The sequence below is a fragment of the Electrona antarctica genome (assembly GCF_951216825.1).
Source record: "Electrona antarctica genome assembly, chromosome: 7".
Taxonomy (NCBI): Eukaryota; Metazoa; Chordata; class Actinopteri; order Myctophiformes; family Myctophidae; genus Electrona; species Electrona antarctica.
Window position 1 is genome coordinate 33,098,859 of NC_136812.1, and position 24,206 is coordinate 33,123,064.

General features: G+C 42.5%; 1 protein-coding gene across 2 annotated transcripts in view; it reads left to right on the forward strand.

Moving 5' to 3' along the window:
* tgfbr3 (transforming growth factor, beta receptor III) overlaps positions 1 to 12,331 on the forward strand; it is an 82,744-nt gene extending 70,413 nt beyond the window's left edge. Inside the window, exons 14-18 of one of the 2 annotated variants that reach the window (XR_013790457.1) lie at positions 453 to 585; positions 6,498 to 6,548; positions 6,711 to 6,818; positions 11,390 to 11,957; positions 12,009 to 12,331. Coding sequence is in view for 1 of the 2 variants with exons in the window: in XM_079506448.1 (XP_079362574.1) it covers positions 453 to 585; positions 6,498 to 6,548; positions 6,711 to 6,818; positions 11,390 to 11,517 (420 nt within the window). In the remaining variant the exon portion in view is untranslated. Of the gene's footprint in view, positions 1 to 452; positions 586 to 6,497; positions 6,549 to 6,710; positions 6,819 to 11,389 lie in introns of both variants that reach the window. The other variant, XM_079506448.1, reaches the window with a different exon arrangement.
* Positions 12,332 to 24,206: the final 11,875 nt, after the last annotated feature.

The window sequence follows — 24,206 nt, forward strand, 5'->3', positions numbered from 1 at the left end:
TTACTGTACTTTCACAAACCTCTAGCAAGCAAATCCCTCCCCCCTCCCCCCACGCCTTTGCTCATTTGACCCATTTTGGCTCCCAAGGGCATTTTGGGAAAAGGGAAGAAAAAGAAATCCTGTCAGGGTAGTGACAGGGGCCTTGAGCTGACTCGTGGCAGTGTGGCTAATATTTACATTCTGATTATGATCAAGGTCAGGATGAGGTTTATGAGTTTGGAGTGTGTATGACTTCCTCACAATTATACCTGTGGTCAGGGATGAAAGACGACTCCTTCTCTTAGGTCGTGCAGGGGTCACGAGGCTTCGGCCTTGTGTTTTCATTCATAAAGGAAAATGCAAGAGTGCATATTTACCAACTGGCCACTATATCATATTTTTGCCCTATGCGGACTGAGCCACCGTAATAGTTTGGGGGGGTTTTCTGACTGGTTTCTTCTTCCTCTGCACAGTGCATCCAGTCCAACGAGGCGTGTGACTCTGTCAACCTGGACACCGTCCTGGCTATGATGATGAACACCAAGACGTCCACAAAGCCCCTGGTTGTTGTAGTGCCTGACGGGGACGAACAAAAGGAACCACCAGGTTAGCACATACTGTAATATTATGTTGGACAAGGGTTAGTACCGATATTATCACGTCACAATTTTTATTTAGCTTTGGTATAGTCTACAGTATGATATGATACACACCAAGTTCAAATCTTATTTGTAATTTTGTGTTATATAATAACAATATGCAATTTGTAATTTTGGATATTCTAAATGGCTGTATTAAACACAATCTATGCCAATCACGAGATCTCTCATGGAAAACCCTCCTTTGCCAAACACGAGAACACAAGATTTGATAAGAGTATTAATCCAGAATTAATAATAATATTTTTTCCTTATTTTAGCTTCTGTCGCTAGCTACCGCTTGTTTCCATGGTAGAAGCAGCCGAAATCCCCAAAAAGACACGCAGTCTTTAGTGGCTTTAGGGCTCAGAATGAGGTAAAGGACGATGTTTGGAGCTTAATAAAACATTAATTCGACATCCCGGTTAGCAAATTAATGTTTCAGATGACAGGTTACAGCCACGACCTTTGCTAGAAAAATACTTGCCATGAACATAATGGTTGCAACTGTATTCATTGATTGCCCGAGTCCCGTGGTGGGAGTTCTGCTCTGGTTTTGGTCATTATTAAGTAGTTCCGGTCATTTTGTGGGGGGCACTGGGGCCACGCAGTAAAAATAAATTAATTCACAAAACTAACGTCATTTGTATTGTTTACCTATTTCTAAAATATTAGCGCAACTTTCGTTCAACTTTGACCCCTCTATCACATGGAACTATTTTTTGGGCGTAGTGATATGGACACCAAAAACATAGTTACGTGTGATAGAGCGGTAAAAAATGAACAAATTGCGTTTTAGGCAAGTATTTCATACAGCTCAAGTTAAAAAAATCTGAACTATCCCTTTAAGCCTTGATAGAAGTTCTTGAGCACAACAACAAATGTAGGTCGCCAAAGCTTCTCCTACTATATAAAAATGCAAGTTCAACATGGCTTAGCCTTTAAGGGTCAATCTGTTCAAATCTGAACTATCCCTTTAAGCCTTGATAGAAGTTCTTGAGCACAACAACAAATGTAGGTCGCCAAAGCTTCTCCTACTATATAAAAATGCAAGTTCAACATGGCTTAGCCTTTAAGGGTCAATCTGTTCCTGCCATTTGGCTTTGGGCTAGCGCAGTCATCAATATGTTGCACAACCCCGGGCAAGAGTCACATCTGTAGTTTTCCTGTTTATCGGAACTGCACGTCATGGACTTCAGCTCTCGTTTCCGTGTGTGGTGTGCGTTTAAAGTGTGTCAGAGAACCTGATTAAGTGAAGAGCGGGTCTGGTCCTGGTGGCAGAAGGACCCAGAGAAACCTCAGTGTAGTGCTTGGAGATTAGACCCGACCATTCCAGCCACAGACCATCACACATCACATCCCCACATCTGGACATCATTTGCTCTGCGCGCGCGCGCGCATGCACGCGCGTGCGTGCGCGCGTGCGTGTGCGTGCGTGTGAGAGAGAGAGCATGTGTGTGAGCGTGCAAACAAACACGCTGTATTTGCAATTCGTGCATACAATATATTCAAATAGTGTGTGTGCATGTGTGTTTGTGTGCGTGATCATGTGGTTTACTGGAGTAAAGGGTAGTTCTGCTACAACGCTGATCGCTGACGGAGCGATGGAAAAAAGGGGGAGTCACCCCAGCAACTGGAGCTCCAGTTGTTTTCACTTAGAACCTTGACTGTGGCCTCCTCTTCCCGCTAGTGAGAGGAGGAGGCGGCGGTGGAGGAGTGGTCTCCTTGGCTTTGGGAGCGTAGCCAGAGCTCCGAGGCCCCTCATTGCTCCATTAGTCGCTCACACGCTCAACCTGCCTATCGCGGAGTCTCCGGGGTTCGGAGGGCAGGGACGGAGCGCCAGCGGAGCAAGGGCGGGGCCGGCGTTGAGGGAGGCCCAGGGTAACCGCCACCACGTTTTGCTAATTATGAACTAAACTAAAGGCGAGGGTGATATCATGAGAACCCCCTTTTCAGTCGGTTCAGCTGCCAGGGGTTTTCGAGTCAGCATCCCCTCGGAGCGCTTTGCGCTTACACTGTCAAGAAACAGCACTGTGGTCGGCCTGACTCAGCTTTATACACTCACAAGTTGGATGTAAATCATGCTGCGTCTTAATCACTGGGCTGTCATTGTTCCACAAACGAACCAAACCAGGCCAAGTAGGAGTGGGTGGGTTTGCTCCGGTTAATTAGGCGTAGCGGACAGAAGACCTCACGACTTGTTAGATCAGTGGACGTGTAGATAAATTCAGTGAGGGATATACACTACAGTATATTTCCTCGAACTCGAACCACCTGATCCATCATAAATAATACGAGGGCCAACAGCCTCAGGACGGAGACGCTGAAATTTGTGGTAATTGCCCAAGTGAGTTTTTCAGGCGTGCCAAAACTACAGTGAGCTGAGCCAGTCCGGACCTGGCACCGGGCAAATGGCAAAGAGAGAGAGAGAGAGAGTGTGTGTGTGAGTGTGTGTGTGTGTGTATGTGCGTGTGTGTGCGTGTGTGCCCGTGTGTGCCCGTGTGCCCATGCCAATGTGCCAAGTGCACTGGGTGTATTTTCCATGGTGGAGATGAAGTAAACACAGATATGCCATAAACCCCAATATAAAAAAGAGACCATTTCAAAAGCCGTGTTTTCGAACACAAAGGCATCTCTTATGCAGAGATGGCAAAGAAAACAAGCAGCCTTTTCAAGGGCCACAGCTCTGCGCTGCTGGACGGCATCCCAACGAGTTGAGCTTGATCTACAAATCAAAGAGGGGCCACTTGTGGCCAACTTGGTGCATGGAAAAACATAACAGCCTCAAAGCCTCGCCATCAAACATAGATTTACTGCCTCACAACATCAATAAATGTCCTCCCACTTTTTTTTTTGCCTCCCATAACTTTGAACAACATCAATAAATGTCCCCCCACTTTTTTTTTTTTGCCTCCCATAACTTTGAACTACAAGGAAAGGTCCAATTGTATCATCAGGGTGCTCCGGGTCATTACTCCAGCACCAGGATTGTTTCCTTTCAGTAAACAAGGAATGTTGTAATGAGGTAGTAAACAAGGTTTGAGTCTAAAACAATAGATTTATACAAGATATGTGAAGTGATGCACTTCACTGATTTCACTTCACTGTCTGTTTGACAGTGAAATGTTAAATTGACATAGAGAGGATTTGATTTGAAAGCAAGGACATGTGACACAGCTATACTCATTTAACGGCAATGAACGATGAAACACAATTTATTTATTTTTCTTAATACTCCCCCTTCTTCTCCCAATTTGGTTGTTCTGCCAATTTTCACTTCCCCTTGTCCCTTGTCACTGCTGACCCCTACAGGTTGGTTTGTTAGGGAGGGCGCAGATGAGCATGTGTCCCCTCCCCTGGACCCCTTCCATAACAATATGCAATTTGTAATTTTGCAATATGGAGAATTTGAATCCCTAGTGTCCATAGTGGTGGTGGGCAGGAACTTTTACCCCTGCGTCACTCAAGCACCTGTCTGTAGTGCAATTTTTGTGATCTACTGTATGAATGAATTAATCAATCAATCAATCAATCAATCAATCAATGCTATTTATATAGCACCATTCCAAACATATAGTTACAAAGTGCTTTACATATGCATTCAAATTCAAATGTATGCAGCAACATGTCCACATGAACAAAATGCTAGCAACGTAAACACACAAAACAATGAAGTGAAATCGAAAGGATTGATTATTTCAAAACAGAAATAGGCTACTGGGGATCTGGCCCTTATAAACTCTTGTTGCTTTAAAATGGACGAGTACAAACTTTAGCCAGCTACAGCTACAACTACAAGGAAGAATTCAACCCGAATGTAAGGGTTAAGTTAGCTACATGCCTGAAATGCAGTGTCAAATGTCAGTGACATACTGTATTGAACAATGTTAAGAATACTGTGTGACAAGGCACAACTGCTGTGCAAACTGTATAATACGCATACTGTACCTTTCCTTTGATGCAGCTGTAGGGAATGGAGCTGTTTGCAGTCATTACGAAACACTTTGAACTGTCAGCCTGAATGTTGTGCAACCACATCAACTGCAGCATGTTGTATGAGTACAGACCCCCAATGTCAAGGGTCTCCCAGAGGCTCCGTCAGTGGTTTCTGCACACCATGAGGAGAGGGTCAGAGTTGAACAGAAACACAGCCTTACAAAGGAGTGTTCTTCCATTGCTGCTTGGATAAACAAATGACGTTCCTTGCTGATATCACAACTGTTCCAACTCTGGCAAGCGCTTACAGCTGAGAACATAGGTCTGGAGTTCAGACGAACTCCTATGGCAGTGCTTGGCTCGGTTCAAATAATGAACATGCTGAACGGAGTACTTATCTTGCATAAAAGATTTTGTAGACCTGAGGCTCTCGTGCCATTTTGGCAGAGAGGTGGACAAGAAGTCATGAGTGAGATGCCACGGTCAGACTGTGATTCATTCAAATATATTTATAACTCTCGAGTTTCCATCACTGTTCAATATTCCATTTCATTTGACTGTACACTAGACCTAGCCTCTGGCAGAGACATGTTTTTTCATGCTGAACCAAAACACAACTTTTTAGGCGTTTTCAAAGACATAGCTAATGTACCTATAGAATAGTCCAAGGTTTTTTATGTTCAATGAATGGTTTCATAAGCCCTTACATTATAGAGCTTTACAACTGCAAAATAAAATGATAACTAATAAAATGCAAACTATCAATTAAAAATGTAAAAAAAAAAAAAATTAAGTTAACACTTACAGCGCTTTAGTTTACGATCGTCAAAATAGCTTCACTGCGGGAGTTTTTCACTAATCTTTGAAGAATCACCCGGTCGTGATTGTAGCTCCATTTCATGAAAGTCTGCTTTAAAATTGTGCCATCGTTTGTCATAGAATACGGTTCAATCAACAACAACGGGGAACATAGCGACGTTGAGGACGCCATTACACTCCATAGACATTGCATTGCGCCTCGATTACCCAGAAGCCCTGAGAAGCCAGCATCAGTGATTTGTTTTTTCCAGTCACGTGATCCAAACGTGTGATGTGTCCTAGAGTGTCTGAGGAAAACCTTGTATGTCTTAAAAGTTATCAAAAACATTCTATAAAACAAATAAAACACAACTCGTGCATGGGAGGGAAAGAGGTCTTTATCAATTAACTCTGGTAATTTGTGAATGGGGGTCAAAGTGTTAAGTCAAACCTAATAAAATGTTATTTATGGGTTTTCCACAAGACATCAGTGTTGTTCTGACCTCAGCTGGGTGCAGTCTCGGATCAGTGCTGTGGACTTTCTCAACATCACAATCTAAAGCGAGACAGATAGCACTTGAGGGGTTTGGGCATTGCGGCGAGAATGTCATCCAGTCACAGACCCTTCTGAAATAAACCGCTGCTGTGATGGCCTGTCATCGTCAGCCACGCAGGATGAAAATCCAAAAGGTGTTCCTTCCGAGAATAGCAGCCATTGTGCTGGGGTCTTGGACCTGTACCAGACTTGCTCTTGAGTTCGCCCCCACACAAGCGCCTTTGTATTGTTTGCTGAGACATAATTGGGGCTAATTTCACTTTTGAAAGCTATCCAGAAGGCTTCAAATAAATGGGCAAGGCAGTGCCTTGACGGAGTCAATAGGTTCATCCTGGAGGCCACTGTGGGCTTACACAGGAGTTTCTCTTTCTGCTGGTTCAGGTTTCTGTATCACATTCCAAAGAGAATTGCTTATCAACACAATGCAATATCAGCAACCTGGCTTATCCTCTTTGACCGGGGGTTGTCAGGGTTCAGTCTTGAATATCTGCTGTGTTGTATTAAACATGTAAAAGTTCATGCAGTACGCTGTGCGTCATTGAATAGTCAACACGTAAAGTAAAATGGAACTGTTGTCGTTTATTTTGCAGTTCCGACCACACGCACAACGCCCAGAAACCTGCCCAATCCTCCCAGTGAAAGTAAGTTAGGATCATTGTGATGTCATACTACTACTACTGCTATACTATTTCATAGTAATGATTTCATTTTCATTTTGAGCAATTTATTGTATTTCTGTTTTGCTCCATTTCATATTCAAATTTGTCACTAAATATGAAGGGTATGTGTTCTCTGTCCCGCAGCCATCCTATACGTCCTGGACACTCCGACAGTGGTCGGAATCGCCTTTGCCGCCTTCGTGATTGGGGCCCTGTTGACCGGAGCCCTGTGGTTCATCTACTCACACACAGGTAGGTCGCTCTGCACCCTGCGGTTCCGCCACCTGGCCACCCAGTGGGCCACCCATCATCCCCACGCCTCGCTAATGAAAAGATAAGAAGTCCAGGAATGTCTGCATCTCTGTGCCAGAAACCTCCGTCCCACCCCACCATCGCCAATGCCAAACATCCCTCCGCTGACAGGCTGCTTAACAATAACATATTGACTTCACTACTGTAAATATATCCTGGCCTCGTCACTGAGAGTCACCTCTTCTCTTTCCTGCCTTTGAGAGGTTTTCGGGGGGCCGCAGGGCAATCGGGGGGACATTCTCAATAACAATGGCCAGATAGGTCGCTTGGAATTCCCCCCCCCCCTCCCCCCCTCATCTGTTGGGTTTAGTGGGGCGCTCACAGGAAGAGACACACAATCTGTCCATGAGATGCCAAGACCTTCCCTAGCGTCCCCGCGCTCCTGACCCTGGCTGACCCCTGGGAGGAAGTGCGATCCCGGCAGCCCACTGTGTACACCAGCACACAGAGCTGCCCTGTTTCCCAACCCCAACTGTTTGACCGGTGATCTGCCGTGCCTTTGACCCACCTCTCCATTGCTGACATCTCGTTCTCTGTAGACATCTTTCACAAGCTGGGCCAGGAAGTTCCACCGAAGAGATTCAGAGGTTTAAACAATGGTGGCTATGTGTTTAACCACATGAATGTATTCTGGCGCAAACATTCCACAAAAATAGCAGATCAATCAGCTACTTTCAGCAAAGATATGTAGTGTAGAGTAAAAAAGGAGGAGGCCTAGTAGTAACCACTGGCGGACTCTGGTCAACTAGGTAAATATATACTGTAGGTTTTAAGTGGTTAAGTGTTACCCTCGCTGTATGTGAGGAGCATACAGCGACCACTTGAACCCATACAGTACTTAATTGATCCGAGTCCCCCTTCAATCTAAGCATGTACAGTAGATCTGCTATGTGTGCTCCGAATGTTCGCCCCCAGAAAAGTGACGCATGGGCTCATTTATTGAGTGTTACCTTTGCTGTAAGCGAGGAGCTCAGAGATGTGTGATAATAACTGAATAGTCCTGCCTTATGATTTTGGTGCTATCGTTGGTCTGAGCCGCAATTATTTGGGGTGGAATCAAAATGTTAAAAGAAACGTCTTAAGACAAGCTATGCCACATTCAGTTATAGTCAGTTGGATTTTGCCTAATTTGTTCATTGAAAGAGTTTTCCTTCTCCAAAGGCAAGCAAGGAGAGATCTACTGACAGATGTGAGTCGCCTTATCTTTATCACAATGTTTGCATTGGCACCTCTTTAGAAAGCCACTTTATTTGATTTTTATGAGTTTCCTAGAGAGACCAATAAAGAAACTCAAGCCCTTTGACTGGCCCATTTCCCAGCTTTTTTTTGTTTTGTTTTTGTTTTTTAAGGTCAAAAGTTGAACATCTGTAGGGAAACAGGTGTAGGGATGGCCTTTATGGAAGGATTAGATGTAGCCCAGGCCTCTCCAGCATCGGGATAGCAATATTTGAGACGTGATGTATTGGTGATCATGTTGTTAGACCACCAGACCTGATGTATCAACATTTGGAAGAGCTTGTTCTGCTGCTTTGACTGGAATACCCTTATATGGTGTTCCACATTAACCCCAAGAATATCAATTCTCGAAAACAGCCACCAAAAATACCAGCCCAGTGTGTATTTTTAACTAGTGCAAGGAGTGTTGAAATCAAAATAGAGCTACATTTATCCCCACCGGGGCCTGTGGACAATGTTGGATGTTCTTGCACTCTGAACTCTTTAAAAAGGCTAGGTTTTTTCCGTTGTTATTGAAACACACATTGGGGCTATACTTGGTGTTTATGTTGGACTTTTAGGATCCGCGCTACATTAACTCCTTACAAGGTAAACTGAAAGATCCAATAACTTCGGAAAACACCAACGTTTTTGTTATCTTGGCTCAGTATAGTCCACATACCACTGTGCTGGTACCACTACACACATACACTAGACATGTTTATTTTTTGTTCAAAGCTAAAACACCAAGGAACATCAATTAAAGTAATGGAAGTGTTGCCAGAGTTGTTTTCGGTACCTTTCGGTTTCCAATCGTCCACTGTTACTTTTGTGGATTTGGTACTGATTTGGAATCGTCAACAACTAATACTTTTATGGATTTGGTACTGATTCGGAATTTGGAGGATGCAGCTCTGCACAAGGTGCTGTGATCCAAAGGTCATTTTCTCAGAAGCTAAAGACAAAGCCAGAGATGACACAAACTCATTGTGGCCCATGGATGTTGAATTTCCAGACAAAATATAATATTGTGGTGGGATAATCTCCCCCATGTAGCAAGACAATAATAACTTACGTGGTGTATTTGTGTTTTCACGAATAGGGAATTGACACAGAGGCAAAGTGAGACTGTTGTTTTATAAAAGCCCAGAATTCTGAGCAAAGATGGTCTGGGTTCTTTTTTTCTTTAGCCAGAGTCTCTTTGGCAGCGTTGCTCTGGTAAACATGAACAGAGAGAGCTATGGGGCCTGGAAGAGGGTACACGATGCAGGAAAGCCTGTGGATCCAAGTCTGTGCTTGCCTGTGTTCATACATGCACAAGAGACTCAAGCACGCGTGTGCACATAATATAGGCTATAGCCAACCAACTAACTTATCACAAACTAAAGACCCATTTATACTTTGTAGTATGACAGTGTCACATGCCAAAGATAGCCGATCTATAAGCTCACAACGTGTTAAACATAAAGTTTGTAATTCAACCATCGTTGACAGAGAATACCTCCCTACAAAGCTTTCTGTAAACCCTCTCTCCCACTTTGCTAGCAGGGATACAGCTAGCAAACAACCAATTGATGAGGGACTGACTTTTAGTACCACAAACGCTGTGCCAAAGGCATAAATTAAACACAGGCTTGGCTTTTTTTCAAGCATCCTCGGTCAGAAAAACTGTTTTCCAAATAAAAGGGCGCATTTCTTTTTATTTGCCTCCTAACCTTCAGATTTGGAACCTACAGTAGGAATCCACCAACTGGAATGCAAAATTAACATTAACGATAAACAAGTCAGTGGTCAGGGGGCCAAGTCTTGTGTTTATTCCCCTATATCTCCTAAAGCAAGGGTAATCACATCCATATACATTATACACAATTACACACACACACACACACACACACACAAACACACACAAGCACACGCACACAAGCGCACAAGCGCACGCACGCACGCACGCACGCACGCACGCACGCACGCACACACACACACACACACACAAACACAAACACACACACAATATGCTGTCGGAGAGAGTTGCTCGTTGGCTTTGAAGTGACAAGATGGCACCAAGACTTGCATCATAGTGGAATTGCTTCTCATCACGTGGCACCCAAGCGCCACCACTTTCGTCCACCAGGTGGCACCAAAATTGGTTGTTTGGCTATATAGCACCTTTAGTCAAATACTGCTATATAAAACCAGGTGCCTACACAGAACCAGGGACTTAAAGGGCCACTTCACCCCTTTGGCAACCAGATCTTATTTTAATGATGTTTAAGACACAAGAAACACTTTCCTGGGGGTTTTATGTGTTTTTAGATATTTTATTCGTGGTGCCATGTTCATGACCAAAATTTGTCATGAAAATATGGTCTTTCTTCCTTCCTGGACTACAAGTCACACCTCCCCCCCCTCTCTACAAGGAGGGGCAAGTGCACCAAAACATTATGGTCGCTGTAGAAATTCAGCAATCCAGTCAAACCCTAGTCAGATACGGTGGCACAGTCGGTAGTGCTGTCGCCTCACAGCTAGAAGGTCCTGGGTTCGATTCCCGCTGGGGGCGTGTTCTCTCCTCTTCATCAGTGCCCATACCCGAGGCGGGGTGGGCGAAAGGGCCTTTCTGTGTGGAGTTTGCATGTTCTCCCTGTGTCCCCTAGGGTAGGTACCCTCACAAAAAACATGCAGTAATCCTGGTCTCTAAACTACCTCCCCCTGGCCAGCCTGATGGAGGGGAAAGGAACTGGTCGGAATAATGTGTTCCTTCCACGCGCTACGTCCGGCCGGGGTCTGACCTCATGCATAGAAGGAAGCCTGCTGCCCCCCCAGGTTGGCAGAGGAAGTGTAGCACCCAGGATTACATTAGATAATTGACACTGGGTGAAAAATAGGTTTGCAAAATCGTGGGATAAAAAAAATAAAAACACACACATACACAAACTTCATTATGTTTCTGGCCATAGGGTGCAAATTTCTATTGTGCTACTGTTATCTACTACAAATGCTATTAACATTGAGTGACTGCAGTTTCTTCCAGCGGTGAAACGTCCCTGTAACAGCTTCTCTGTAACAGCAGTTATATATAGCACCTCATCCACCCCAAAGAACCACTGAAGATTGCAAGCAGCAGCACTTCAATACATTTACTTTAGTAAAGATACAGGCTACAGTGATCTAGACTGGGAGAGGGAGAGAGAGAGAGAGAGAGAGAGAGAGAGAGAAGAAGTGTCTTCCTTCCCACTTCTGCTGTATTTTATAATCTATTTCTGTCTACCTTCCTCTTCCCACTCTGTCCTGATGCCCAGGTGATGCAGCTGGCAGACAGAAACAGGTCCAGAAGCCCGGGCCCCCGCCGGCCTCAGAGAACAGCAGCGCGGCCCACAGTATCGGCAGCACACAAAGCACTCCGTGTTCCAGCAGCAGTACGGCGTAGCCCAGGGCAGCGCAGCAGGACACTAACCCCTGCCGGGGCACAGGAAAGGCCAAGCGGGTCACAGGGACCAGTTTGTTGATACTCGTTTCCTTGGATGAAAGGAATTATTCTGGGGGGGATGGATGCCTTTGCCACAACAAGGAAGAAGAACAATTTTTTTTTAAAGACCAAAAAAATAGAGTCAAAACACCTTTAAGCCTGATTTATGCTTTGTCGTACAATGGTATTGCATGTCGGAAATAGCCGATTTCCAAACTCTCGAGGGCACGACACGTTGTGAGCTTGGAAATCTACTATTTGTGGCGCACGACACCATTGTCCGACGGAGCATACATTAGGCCAGTAAATTCCCTTTGTGCCACCTCACCAGCGTGTCTTGGACGTTGTAAAACTGCTGTGCTGGTATCACTTGGTTGACAGTTCAACGAAACAGATGTGAGGTCCATGATGGCAACCACACCCGGGCAGGCAGCAACTAAAACAGATGTGAGGTCCATGATGGCAACCACACCCGGGCAGGCAGCAACTAAAACTATAAAAAACAAATGTGAGTTTATTACCGGGCAGTTTTTTTCTTTCCTATTCTTTTCAGTTCTAATCCAAATGCTGCTTTTTTTTGTCCTTCGTCCACAAGAGAGCATTTTTGTTTTTTACCTTAAATGGTTTGGTCTGGGCTGTAAATGAAAAGCAAAGTGTTTGCCAATAGCAAGGAAAAAAATGGTTTCGCTGCAAGAATGTCAGTATTCACAAATGAGCTGGGGATGGCTATCCGATGCCGTGCTTACAAGCACTGCTCATAACACACACTATACATGGGGATGGCTATCCGATGCCGTGCTTACAAGCACTGCTCATAACACACACTATACATGTGATGCATGATCCCAGAGCAGAGGATTAAAGCCTGATTTATACTCCATAGTAGAGCCCGACCCGATGCCAACATGTATGGGTATGATGCCAATACCGAGACCCAATTACTGATGTATTGACCGACATTTTGTAAAAAATAAAATAGGTCATTTTATTTAATTTAACCACTTACTATTACAAATAAAAATAAAGTTATAGCCCATCGACAAGCTCACAACCTCTCTCACTGGAACAAGTTGTGGGCTTGTAGATCTGCTATATATATTTTTTAATTTTAATGTATTAAAAACGTATACCTGTAATGACATGCTCAAAATAGGGACACCAGGTTGAAAGTAGTAGACACATTGTCTGCATAATTGCAGACACAGATGTCATCAAAATAGTAAAATAATGGCCATTATATCGGGCAAACAATTTATCAGTCAGGCTCTACTCCATAGTATGATGGTGGCGACACTGTCACGGGGTGTAGTGTATAAATAAAGCTTAACACAACCACTATTAGCAGTTGGAGAACAGTGCAGTAAGGGAGGAAGTCTTCAACTGTGTTTTGAACCTGTTTGAAGGGACGAGGGACGCATAGCAGTAGATATGTTGAATGTATACAAAAAATAGCAAGTAAATGCCAAACAAAATGTGAAAGAAAAATGTGAAAAGCTGACGATGACTTATAAACAGAGCTACATTATACACATATACACAATTTGACCATTATTCTTCCCTTGATAACACTTTTTAAAGCTGGTCAAGAATAAATGATGCCAGTGAATGCTGTAGCTCCTGTACTGTACGTATAGTAATGCATTTATCAGGTCTAAGCTAAGGTCTAAGTCTCAACTTGCATATAGCTTCCCTTTTATAAGATGAACAGCTGTAAAGATATACATATATTATATTTTTTTGTGAATACTGTAAATAATGTAAAATGGTATAAGTCAGAGTATGTGCAAAGTTTCCTTTCATCATATTTTTTTGTTTGTTTTTGTTTTTTAACTTTTGGACAGGACTCATACACATAGTTTCATGCATACTGACTTGACAACATAAGCCATTTGCCTGAGTTTTAATCAAGAACAAACTACAGTAGAATGCTGGATAGCAATAATAGACTTAGTGAGTGAACTAAGGTATGAATTTGCTGTTAAATCATAGATGTTCTTGTCTGGGTCCTATGCCACTAATTTACATCCTGCCAGTTGTGTTCTGATTCCAGTCCATATGAAAAGTAGAGTGTTCTAATTTGTACAGATTGATGCAACATTATGGAACATTTATTGCATTGTAAAGCCATTCCAAAGGTTGACAGATGTGTAGTGTTATATTCAGTTTTAATTGTCTGTTGGGTGCCAACAGTCTTAAATGAATAAGCTTTAGCCTGCCCATTGTCATGGAACATATATTTTTCATCCACTTTGCCAATGCTTCATAGGTCATTTGGATAACCCCACCGCCATAGAATAACATGAATGTTTATCATTGTACCTTCCTCGAATGAGTAAGTATTCTTGGGAGATTAGTGGGACAAATTGGGACACTTTGGGTTTATTTGGTCATGGAGAGAAGAGAGTGAAAGGGTTCATTTTCTTTGTACCAATTTGCTTTGCAGCCATGGTAAGGAGTGAAACAGAAAAAAAGAATGTATAGTATCTCAAAGTTTTATTTTATTTTATGTAAACCTGTATAGAAGTTTCTGGAGAGGGAACAGATTATAAATCTATATTTGTGTATAAAATTATATTTTGGAATTTATTTACCAAGAGAAATGTATTGTCTATTTGTAAGTAGGCTACTGTGAATTTTGGATTTTCATTTTGGATGTCTTTGTTAAAAAACAGAAAAAACAAAACAAAAGAATAATTCTCATGAATCATTTCACGACACATTCATCAATGAAAAGTAAGCAATGGTTTCATTACTCTAATCTAATCCAATGCACTCCACCCTTCCATTTCAAATATCAGATATTCTCCGAGCTGAGTTGTTTCTGTCTTCCATTTTTCCTTTAAAGCCTCAGTTATGTTTTCTGATTACTCCTCTAGTCAGGTTTAAGTTGGGTGGAGCTACGCTGAAAAAAAACATAAAGGTCCTAGCAGATTGCTGCATTTTTGGGATTTTCTTTCTGCGTTTTACTGCCGTTTTTCTGAAAAAACATAGCAGTCTGCAAGGACCATAGTCTGGAGAAGAGATGTAATCATCCAGACAGAGTAATTGAAAACACCTATATGAGTGTTCTGGGCATTCAAACTTATAATTTCTAGAGTTTTTTGTTTTTAAATTGTAGTTAGTGACAACTTTATTGGCTGTTCATTAATACATGTGTAATGAAATCTGAGCATGTCATATGTAAATGTGCCATTTTGTGTTTTTTACTCAATTCAGCAACTCATGCATGATTGAAGTTGTTGTTGCATTGGATTTCAACCTTGTATAGACAATGTGCTTACTAAAATATTCTCATACAGTATGAAATGAAATACGGAATTAGATGGTATAGGCTACTGTAGCATTACTAAATTAATATATTTTGAATCCATATCTTAAATTCATATTTTACATTATGAATGATAAGCTACAGTAACATGAGCTGTACAGTGTCATAATATTACAAAATTGGGAAATTTAGAAACCATGATGAATACTCCAATGAGTATCCATCATGGTGTATCATGTAAGAATCTTCGACACCAAACTGTTATCATTGATTCCACCACAGTGACTCTTCAGTAATAATCAACTTGAGGCTGTATTGTTAACACAAATACTGTTTTAATACTTATCTAAAGGGAGAAAACAACACAGTCTTTCTTTATCCACCAAGTTTGTCCAAAAATAATAAGCTATGTATGTAAGCACTCATGAACAATGAAGAATGGTCTACTACACAACCTGTTTTGTTTTATTTCTGCAAAGGTCTGTTTTTTTATGTAATAATATTATAAATCTCATTTTGTGCTGGGACGCTAATGTAACCCTGTAGGCTACCATGGGTGATACACCACCGCGCTCTTCTCTGGTTAATTGAATTCAACCCCGACCCCACCTCATGTTTTAACCAGACCCACATGTATCCTGGGAAAAGGTTGCATTATTGTGCATTTTCTCTTGGAAAACAACACCATACATACAGTAGAGCAAACATTGATGATGGAAACGTCTTGGTGGAACATTCTGTCTCTTGCTAGTATGGAGGGATGCTGTAACTTATAATCAGTGGTTACTGTGGGTTATGGTTCTTCCTTGACATTCCTATAGTTTAGTGGCTTCTCTTATCGACTGTGGTAAAATAATCTATTCTACATTGTGTAATTGCCTCCCCCGCTCTCTTTATACTGCCATGCTGTACGGGGCTGAGCTCCGGGTTACTTAATGGCTTCGATCCAATCGTATGAGAACACTTAGAGATATTTGATTATTTAAACTGTCAAATACAATTCACGATAATTGGTGTGCATACAGTATGTTGAAAGGCGTCTTGGATGAGTTGTAGTTGTATAGGATTTACTTTAATATAAATCACAACCCGTATCGGCCAATAAGTATTTTAAGCTACCATTAGAATTTGTTTCCTGGAATAATGATGCAGTTTCATGCAACGGGCACAGTAAAATCTCCAGTGTTAGTTAATCAATTTGTAAATCTATCCAAGAGGGTACAAAATGTAACCAAATGGACCATTTGGTTACATGTGTTTCACTCTCTGAGGTAAACTAACACTCAGGATTTTAGAGTATAGTATGTATACTGGAGTAGTCACTGATAGATCCTTTTGAGGGGCCCCTGTCATTATAGTGCGAACTGAAAACAGCTGTATTAAGAGCACAAATCCATGTGCCCAGTAAAAGAACCGCCACAGACATTGATTGTATAGTTTTATTTGTTTTGTTACCATTTGACTACCTCGTTTTTCTGTGAAAGTGTACTGTTTGTTTGTGTGTGTGTGTGTGTGTGTGTGTGTGTGTGTGTGTGTGTGTGTGTGTGTGTGTGTGTGTGTGTGCGTGCGCGTGTGCGTGTGTGTGTGCGCGTGCACACAAGCATGCGTGCTCGTACATCTGGGGGCATATGTTTATATGTATGAATGTTTAAAATAGAGAGTTTATGTTCGTTTTTACGCCAGTTCAGATCATTATGAATTAGAATGCGGTAACATGAGCTGAGCCCCTACAGTTCGTGTTTTTTAATGCTTGTATTAATGCATGTTTGCATTCATTTTATAAACTCCAGTTAGACAATGAAGACTTAGACCTTTTCTATGACACCAGTAATGCCAACTGGGCAATGTAAATATGCCGGCCATTTGATTTTGTGAAACTTTTCATAATGCTGTAAATACGCATGACATTTGTATCTTTTATGCCCAATAAATTCTCATAATTAAGATTCTTGTTGGCCTGTGTGTGATTGTGTGTGTGTCGGGATTACTGACGCAGGTACAGGACCTTTATTTATTTATGAGCGGTGCCTCCACTCCATTATGGAGATATGTGTGTCCGTCCGTCCGTATGTCTGTCTCTGTGTCTGTCTGTCTGTATAATAATAATAATAATAATAAAGCTTTATTTATATAGCACCTTTTAAAACAGCGTTACAAAGTGCTTCACAAAATAAACAATAATAGTAAAACAACACACAAAACAGGACATTTTAAAACAATGCAAAAGAGTAATTCAAATACGAGCAAACAAACAATTAGGTAGACAATAGTAAGAAGCTTAAGGCAAAGAAACAATCAGTAAACACAATCAAGAGAAATTAGGATTAAAAGCTAGTCTATAAAAGTGAGTCTTAAGTAGCGATTTAAAACGTGGAACCGACTCAGCGAGCCTGATTTCCTGGGGCAATGCAGGTTTCTGACAGTGGGTTTGAGGTTAGATTGTAAAGGGCCAAGATTGTTTTCGATTTGGGCTCTGGCAAGGGGGGGGGGGGGCAAACACTAGGACTTCTGATTTGTTGTCGTTGAGTTGAAGGAAGTTATTGAACATCCAGTTTTTGATATCAGTTAAACAGTTATGGAGGGTGGCTACACTATCTTTGTTGTCCGGGGTTATTGGAAGGTAAAGTTGTGTGTCGTTGGCGTAACAATGGAATTTAATATTATAACTGCGGATTATGTCACCTAGGGGAGCATGTAGAGGGAGAATAGTATAGGGCTAAGAATCGAGCCCTGGGGGACCCCACAATGTAGGGGGGCTCACGATGATGACACCTCGCCAATGACGACCGAAAAATGTCTATCAGTTAGGTAAGAAGTGAACCATTGAAGCGCCACACGAGAGATTCCCACAACTGTCTCCAGACGGTTAAGGAGGACAGCATGGTCGATAGTGTCAAAGGCAGCCGTTAAGTCCAACAGGACGAGGGTGGCTAGAACAGCTACCAGAGCCAGTGGATAGTAGAAGGTCATTTGACACTTTCAGGAGGGCTGTTTCAGTGCTATGCATGGGACGGAAGCCAGACTGGAATCTTTCAAATATGTTGTTATTGCTAAGGTGAGTTGTGAGTTGACTAAAGACGATCTTTTTGAGTACCTTGGATAAGAAGGGAAGTTTGGAGATGGGTCTGAAATTATTCATAGCGGAGGGATCTAAATTTGGTTTCTTGAGCAGAGGGGTGACTATGGCAGATTTGAAAAATGAGGGAACAGAGCCGGAGACCAGGGAATTGTTTACTAGTGACAGAATGTGGGGACCAAGCCTGGGCCGTGGCTCAGCGCTCCAGGCACCTTGGCCGGTAGCCCAAGTCTGGCAGTGTGCTGCGGGTTCGACTCCCGATCCTGACGGCCTTTACTGCATGTCACTCCCCCATTTCCTGTCAGCCTACTGTCTGTCCCTCTATACAAAATAAAGGCGAAAGCCGCAAAAAATAACATTTAAAAAGAAAAAAGAACGTGGGGACCAACAGATGGTAAAATCTCTTTCAGGAGTCGGGTGGGGATGATGTCTGAGTTACAGGAGGTAGATTTCATTTTGGTGATGGTTGAGAGAAGGGTTTCTAAGGATATTGTTGCAAATGTAGAGAGGAGGGCTATTGTTCTTTAATATAACTCAGTACCAAGGCTTTCATTTTCATCATAACTCATGTCATAACATACAATGTTATGGTTCTGAGTTCTGACGCACGCACGCACGCACGCACGCACGCACGCACACACACACACACACACACACAGTATAACAGGTCATGCAACAAATACATATCCATCCATTGAAGTTAAACAAAATAAAGTATTTGCATTGTGATCCAGCCTTATTTTGTTTGTGTCAAGTTCTGTTACGGTTTGTCTCCATCACGTTGGGATGTTGAAATGCGAGGATATCTGGCAAGAAGCAATGATATGCCATGGCATGGTTGCTGATGATGATGAATCATACTGTGTGCCGTGTAGATATTTTCGGAGTGGGGTTTGTTTTAGAACAATGAGCTGTAATAATGATGTGTTAAGTCTAGCCCTGCTGTAATGAAGTCATGACTCCGTTCATTGGTGAGGTCATTACATGATGCAGGCCATGTGCACCTCTGGCAAGAGATGTTGGGAGACTGCCTAGACGTGTGCAATTACATACGCTCCTGGGCAGCACACTTAGATGCGTGTGTATGGGAGTGTGTGTGGGTGACGGTGTGTGTATAAGTGTGTGAGTGAGTGTACAAACATTCCTAACTTCTACCTCCCCTGTTGGGAGTTGTTCCATCTTTGTTTTTGATTAGAGCTCCCAGTCCCAGAGGTCACTTATAAGCCTATAGGTCAACAACACACGCAGCATGATGTCATGCAGTGTGAGAGACAGGGTACCAAGGGCCAATTGGAGGGGTGCACTCTCATTACGCCAACTCACGTTTTTAGGTCAGCTTGTCCGCCACAGCCCAAGTCTCTCTGACCTATCTCTGACCCCTGGAGGGCAGTGGCATCTGCGTCTATGATGTCACACGTCTATCTGCCTCTTGTCTCGGCCGCATTGCGCTCAATGCAGGGTCCACTCCAGCCAGGAAAGGTCTTTCACACTGCGAGGCTCTTGTCCAAAAGATGACTAATTTATTGAATGCTTGTACACCTCTGTGGGCCTTCACTCAAACGCCTCCTCAGATCCACGGCTGTATGGTGAGATCATAGATTGTTTGATGCGATCTAGTTTCATCGCCAGTTTACTTTCCTGGCAATCAGGGATTACTTTTTTTTTGTTTTTTGTTATTATGTGAAGATAATCCGTCCAGCCACAGATTGCCTGTGTCCCAGACGTTACTGCAGGACAAAAAAAGAACAATGTCTCAACAAGTGAATAGGGGAAAAGGCCTCAGGTTGTCTTGGCTGACAAGACAACACTGACAGTACTGGGACAGCTTGTCTCATTTGGAACAGACCTTGGCTAATGGCTATCCTAAACACTATTCTTTAAAGCAAGCTAAGTGAGATGTTTAAGACTTATTGCTGGTTTACATCTACACAGGGGAGAAGAGGGCAGATGAAGTGGCTGTAATCCCTCATAGCGCCTCTTCCTATTTTATGCCCCCTTACATCCCCCCCCCCCTGCCACCCTTGGTCATAACAGCACATCCTACCATGGGTTGGACCCAAACACACTCACCTTTGAAGAAGCTGTTTTGGATTCTTGCGTACTGCTTTAGACATGCAGCATGTAACCGTTTCCACCAGGGGTTCTCATCCAGCTGGATTGGACCCAGAACCAGGTCACAAAATGTTCAACAACTTTAATAGATACTTTGTTCTGTATCTGATCCTGGCTTTTGGGGTCGTGGCTTCAAGGTTAAACATAAATCCTGGGTCTTGTTGACATGTAGCATTTCACAATAATGCGTAAGTGTAGTGAGCCTTCCACAATATGTTTCACAGGCTCATCTCCGACACCTTGGCCAAGTCAGTCATTAACCAGTCCAGTAACTATGCACTTAAGCCCTGAAAATAGCCCATCTACAAGTGTCAGACTCAGGATGTGGTGAGTTGCAATCTTGTAGATCTGCTGTAGTCGAAAATTGATTTACTTTTATGTCTATATAAGCATTCCCAAAACCAGGTTGAAAGTGGTGAAGTACAGGTGTCCAGTAGTCCAATTCACTGCTGTGATGTGCAAAGATATCATCATTATGAACCATTGAGCACGGTACTTTAACCTCCACTGGCTCCAGCTGCCAGTCTGCACTGCCATGATGTGTGTTTATGTTTACCAGCACAACTCCTTTCTGAGGAAGTGGTAATAACCTGTCAGTCAAATAATTAAACTCCCCTTTGGTTTCATCGAAGGGACAATAAAGACTGTTTTACACCGTGGACTGGATTTTCTTAAAAGTCATTAAAACACCATAATCATTTAAATGTGATTGTACGGATTTTAACTGGGGAAATGGGAGATGATTCAATCCAAACTCATTAAGTCAGTTAGCCTGTTAGGACTAACGTCATATACTTGCTTAAAAAGCACAGCCACACACACACACTTCTTGAGATGTTTCTCAAGCTTGTGTTTGAGCTAAATTAACACATCAAGCAAGATACTGTACAACAACTTCTTGTCTGGTCTGGTTATAGCATTCTATCTCTACTGAGGGGCTAGTATTTCCACAAAGCTAAGCTGAAACTGATGTCTTGAGGAGAGCTAAGTTTAGCCTCATATACCACCTGGCTATTACAAAAACATTCCTGCCAGAATCCATAAAAAACAGCTTCGTTTTTGCTGAATTGCAAACTTTGTTTTGATTGTGGCGCTTGGGTTCTGAATGTGTATTATTTTCAGAGATTTGAGACCCTCATACTTAAAAAACGCTAGAGTTTCCAATAAGAGAAGAAAAATCTATAGCCACTGCTGACAATGACAAAGCTCAACCACCACAAGCCCAATTCCACAACTAATGGCAGTCCATCTCTCTCTCTCTCTCTCTCTCTCTCTCTCTCTCTCTCTCTCTCTCACTGTAATATATCATACATGCACAATGTAGGCATGTCTGTTATACTGTACAGTATATATATAAATAATTGATCCTGAATTAATTGAATCCTGACTGAAAGAATTGGTAAGAAAATATAATTTGCCTGCCACCAACCAGTATGTGTATACTGTATGTCTGAATATGGTTTGCTTTATAAGTTGCCTTATCTGAGGGAGCTGTTTATAGATGTGCTTATCAAATAGAGGATTTCTGGCGCCAAGATGAATGTGGCAGAGCAGAACTTCAACCACTGAACTTCCTCCAGAGGAGCCAGAGTTCAATTAGGGCCAGTCCGCTTCGAAAATCATTATTAGATTCATTACATAGATTTGTTCACAGAGACGGCTAAATGTGTGGAAAATGCTGATGCCTGCAATGCATTTGAGCGCAATGAGGGCTTAACCATTCTGACTAACGTAAAAGCAGGAACAGATTATGGGCGTTCAGGAGAGTGAGCCAACTGCTGTTTATTTTCAAGAGTCTGAACTTTGCCATGCTAATTTGGCTTTGCACCAAAACAAGCATAATATCTTTTAAGCAGATGACATTCATGATGTGGACCATGTGCCTATCTGTGTGAGTACTGGATGGCCCAAAAGACCCATTTTTATTCCTTTACATTGTCTTCTTGTATGCTCACTGGACAGAAAGCCAGCTGTTCAACATACGCACTTCATCTTTCTCTCCTTTTATAGGAGCCTCTAGTCTACAATCTGTCCCCTTCATGTTTTTTCTTTAATGCGACAGGCAGTACGTAGAACAGCTGAGTGTGAGACAGTGAAGAGTGAAGCATTAGCCTACATTTATAAAGCAATACACAGCTGAGACCCATATGGGTTCATCTTCAAACTTTCATTGTGTGCTATTTATCCAAGAGAATGGAACTTTATTTATTTATTTATCCATCCATCCATCCATCTTCAACCGCTTATCCGTAGTCGGGTCGCGGGGGCAACAGCTCCACCAGAGAGCTCCAGACTTCCCTCTCCAGAGCAACATTAGTGACTTCCTCTTGGGGGATCCTGAGACGTTCCAAGGCCAGTAAATCAATGTATTCCCTCCATCTGCGCCTTGGTCTGCCCTGGGGTCTCCTCCCAGTGGGACGTGCATCTTACTTATATGTTGTCTGTATAGACAACAACATTAACCTGTAGGAGTTGAGATCGCAAGCTTCGCACCCGCAAGTGCAGCCCATTGTGTTGGTTGGAGTGCCCTGCCAAGCTGGAAGCACCGTGGACAAATCAAACAGTCTTTGCGGTAGCGGGCAAGAACTTTATCCCTGCGCCACCCAAATGCTCCTGAATGGAAATATAATCATGACCTCGGACTTCGAACAGAAAAATCTTGTTCTCTTCTCATCGTTCACGCCCCAATAGGCTTATATTAGAAATATTAAAAATCACATCCATAATGTGATGCTAATAAATATATATATAAAAACTGAGGTTATATCATTTGACTAGTGTAAGCTGCCTCTCCTAATAAATCATTCATATAACTGGTTAAGTTGCTAGAAAGTAAATCTGATGTTCGATAGTAAACACAGCTCTCCTTGCTGCCACAGTTCCTGCCAGAAGTTCCCTGCTGTATGGGAAGGCCAGACTTCATTAAGATTTGTTTTTCCATCCAGGATCCAGCTCCGAGAACTGCCCTGCAAGGCCTCTAGAGCTCAAATCTGCACCAGCAACCAAACCAAATAACCGGGGTCCCGGTACCAGGCCCTAAACACAACCAGATGTCTGCCCTCAACACAATAATCACAGAACGTATGCACCTTTTCTCCGATTGGTCCAGTGGAAGCCCCAGCTGATCAGTGAAAGCTGTCATCCAGAAAACAGATGTGCAGGGTGTGCTTAGAATGCTGAAAATTATGCTCGTGGCCCCAGGCAGCGCTGAAAGGTGAATGGTTCAGACCTCTAGTTAAACAGAATGTGAAAATAAAGCATGGAAATGGAAATCACTTTCAGACTGGGAGAGCTAGGGCCTGTTGTGGTGGCGAGAGCATTTTTATGAGTAGAAAATGGAATGCTCAGATGTACATTGTTGTGCATGTGGACCACGTGCACATACGAGTCGCGTGGATTGATGTCATTCCGGCTTTGTGGCCACTGCAATGTAATAACACTGAAATGATTCTGGTTCAGTTGTCTTGTTATGATCTGGAGTAATGCTGTGTATGCATTATTCTAGAGTATAGATAGTGTTTCATGAACCCATGTTCACAAGGGATATGCAGAATGCAAAGGATATACACATCAATCTGGTGTTTCCTTTGCATTCTGACTGGTGAAACACAACTCTGCAATTTGAATAATCTGAAGATTTTCCTTCAGTAACTAAAGTTTATCACTTTGATCACTGATTATTAGACTGACTTGATTGGTACAGTATTTTTAGTGGGCTCGACAGAGTTGGAGATGCAGCTCCTTACTGTCCTGTGTGTCCTGTACAGATTGACGACTATAGAAAACTGTTGCCTCCATACCATATCTTGAAAGCAGTATGAAGCATCCTTAAACCCTATTTTCTATTAAACAGGGTTTAAATGTATTAAATAAAAGAAGCAGGGAGTTCAAACTAGCAGTATTCAATTTGTTTAGAGAGTACGGGAGGGTTGGGATCAGGGATAGATTGAAGCGGAAACAGATGAATGAAACTCCAGTTGGGATTCTGTTATAAATCTCATGACAATACCATTTCTAAACCGACTTGCCGTGTGGGGATTTATGACTACACTCTAATGAGAAAAAATGCCTGTGCATTTTAAATTTGAACACGTAAGTGTGTGTTTGTGCAGGCATGCGTGTGTGGACCTACATTTGTGAGACAAATGTGCCCATTATAGGTACATGTGAGAAATAGACATTGTGAGGACAATT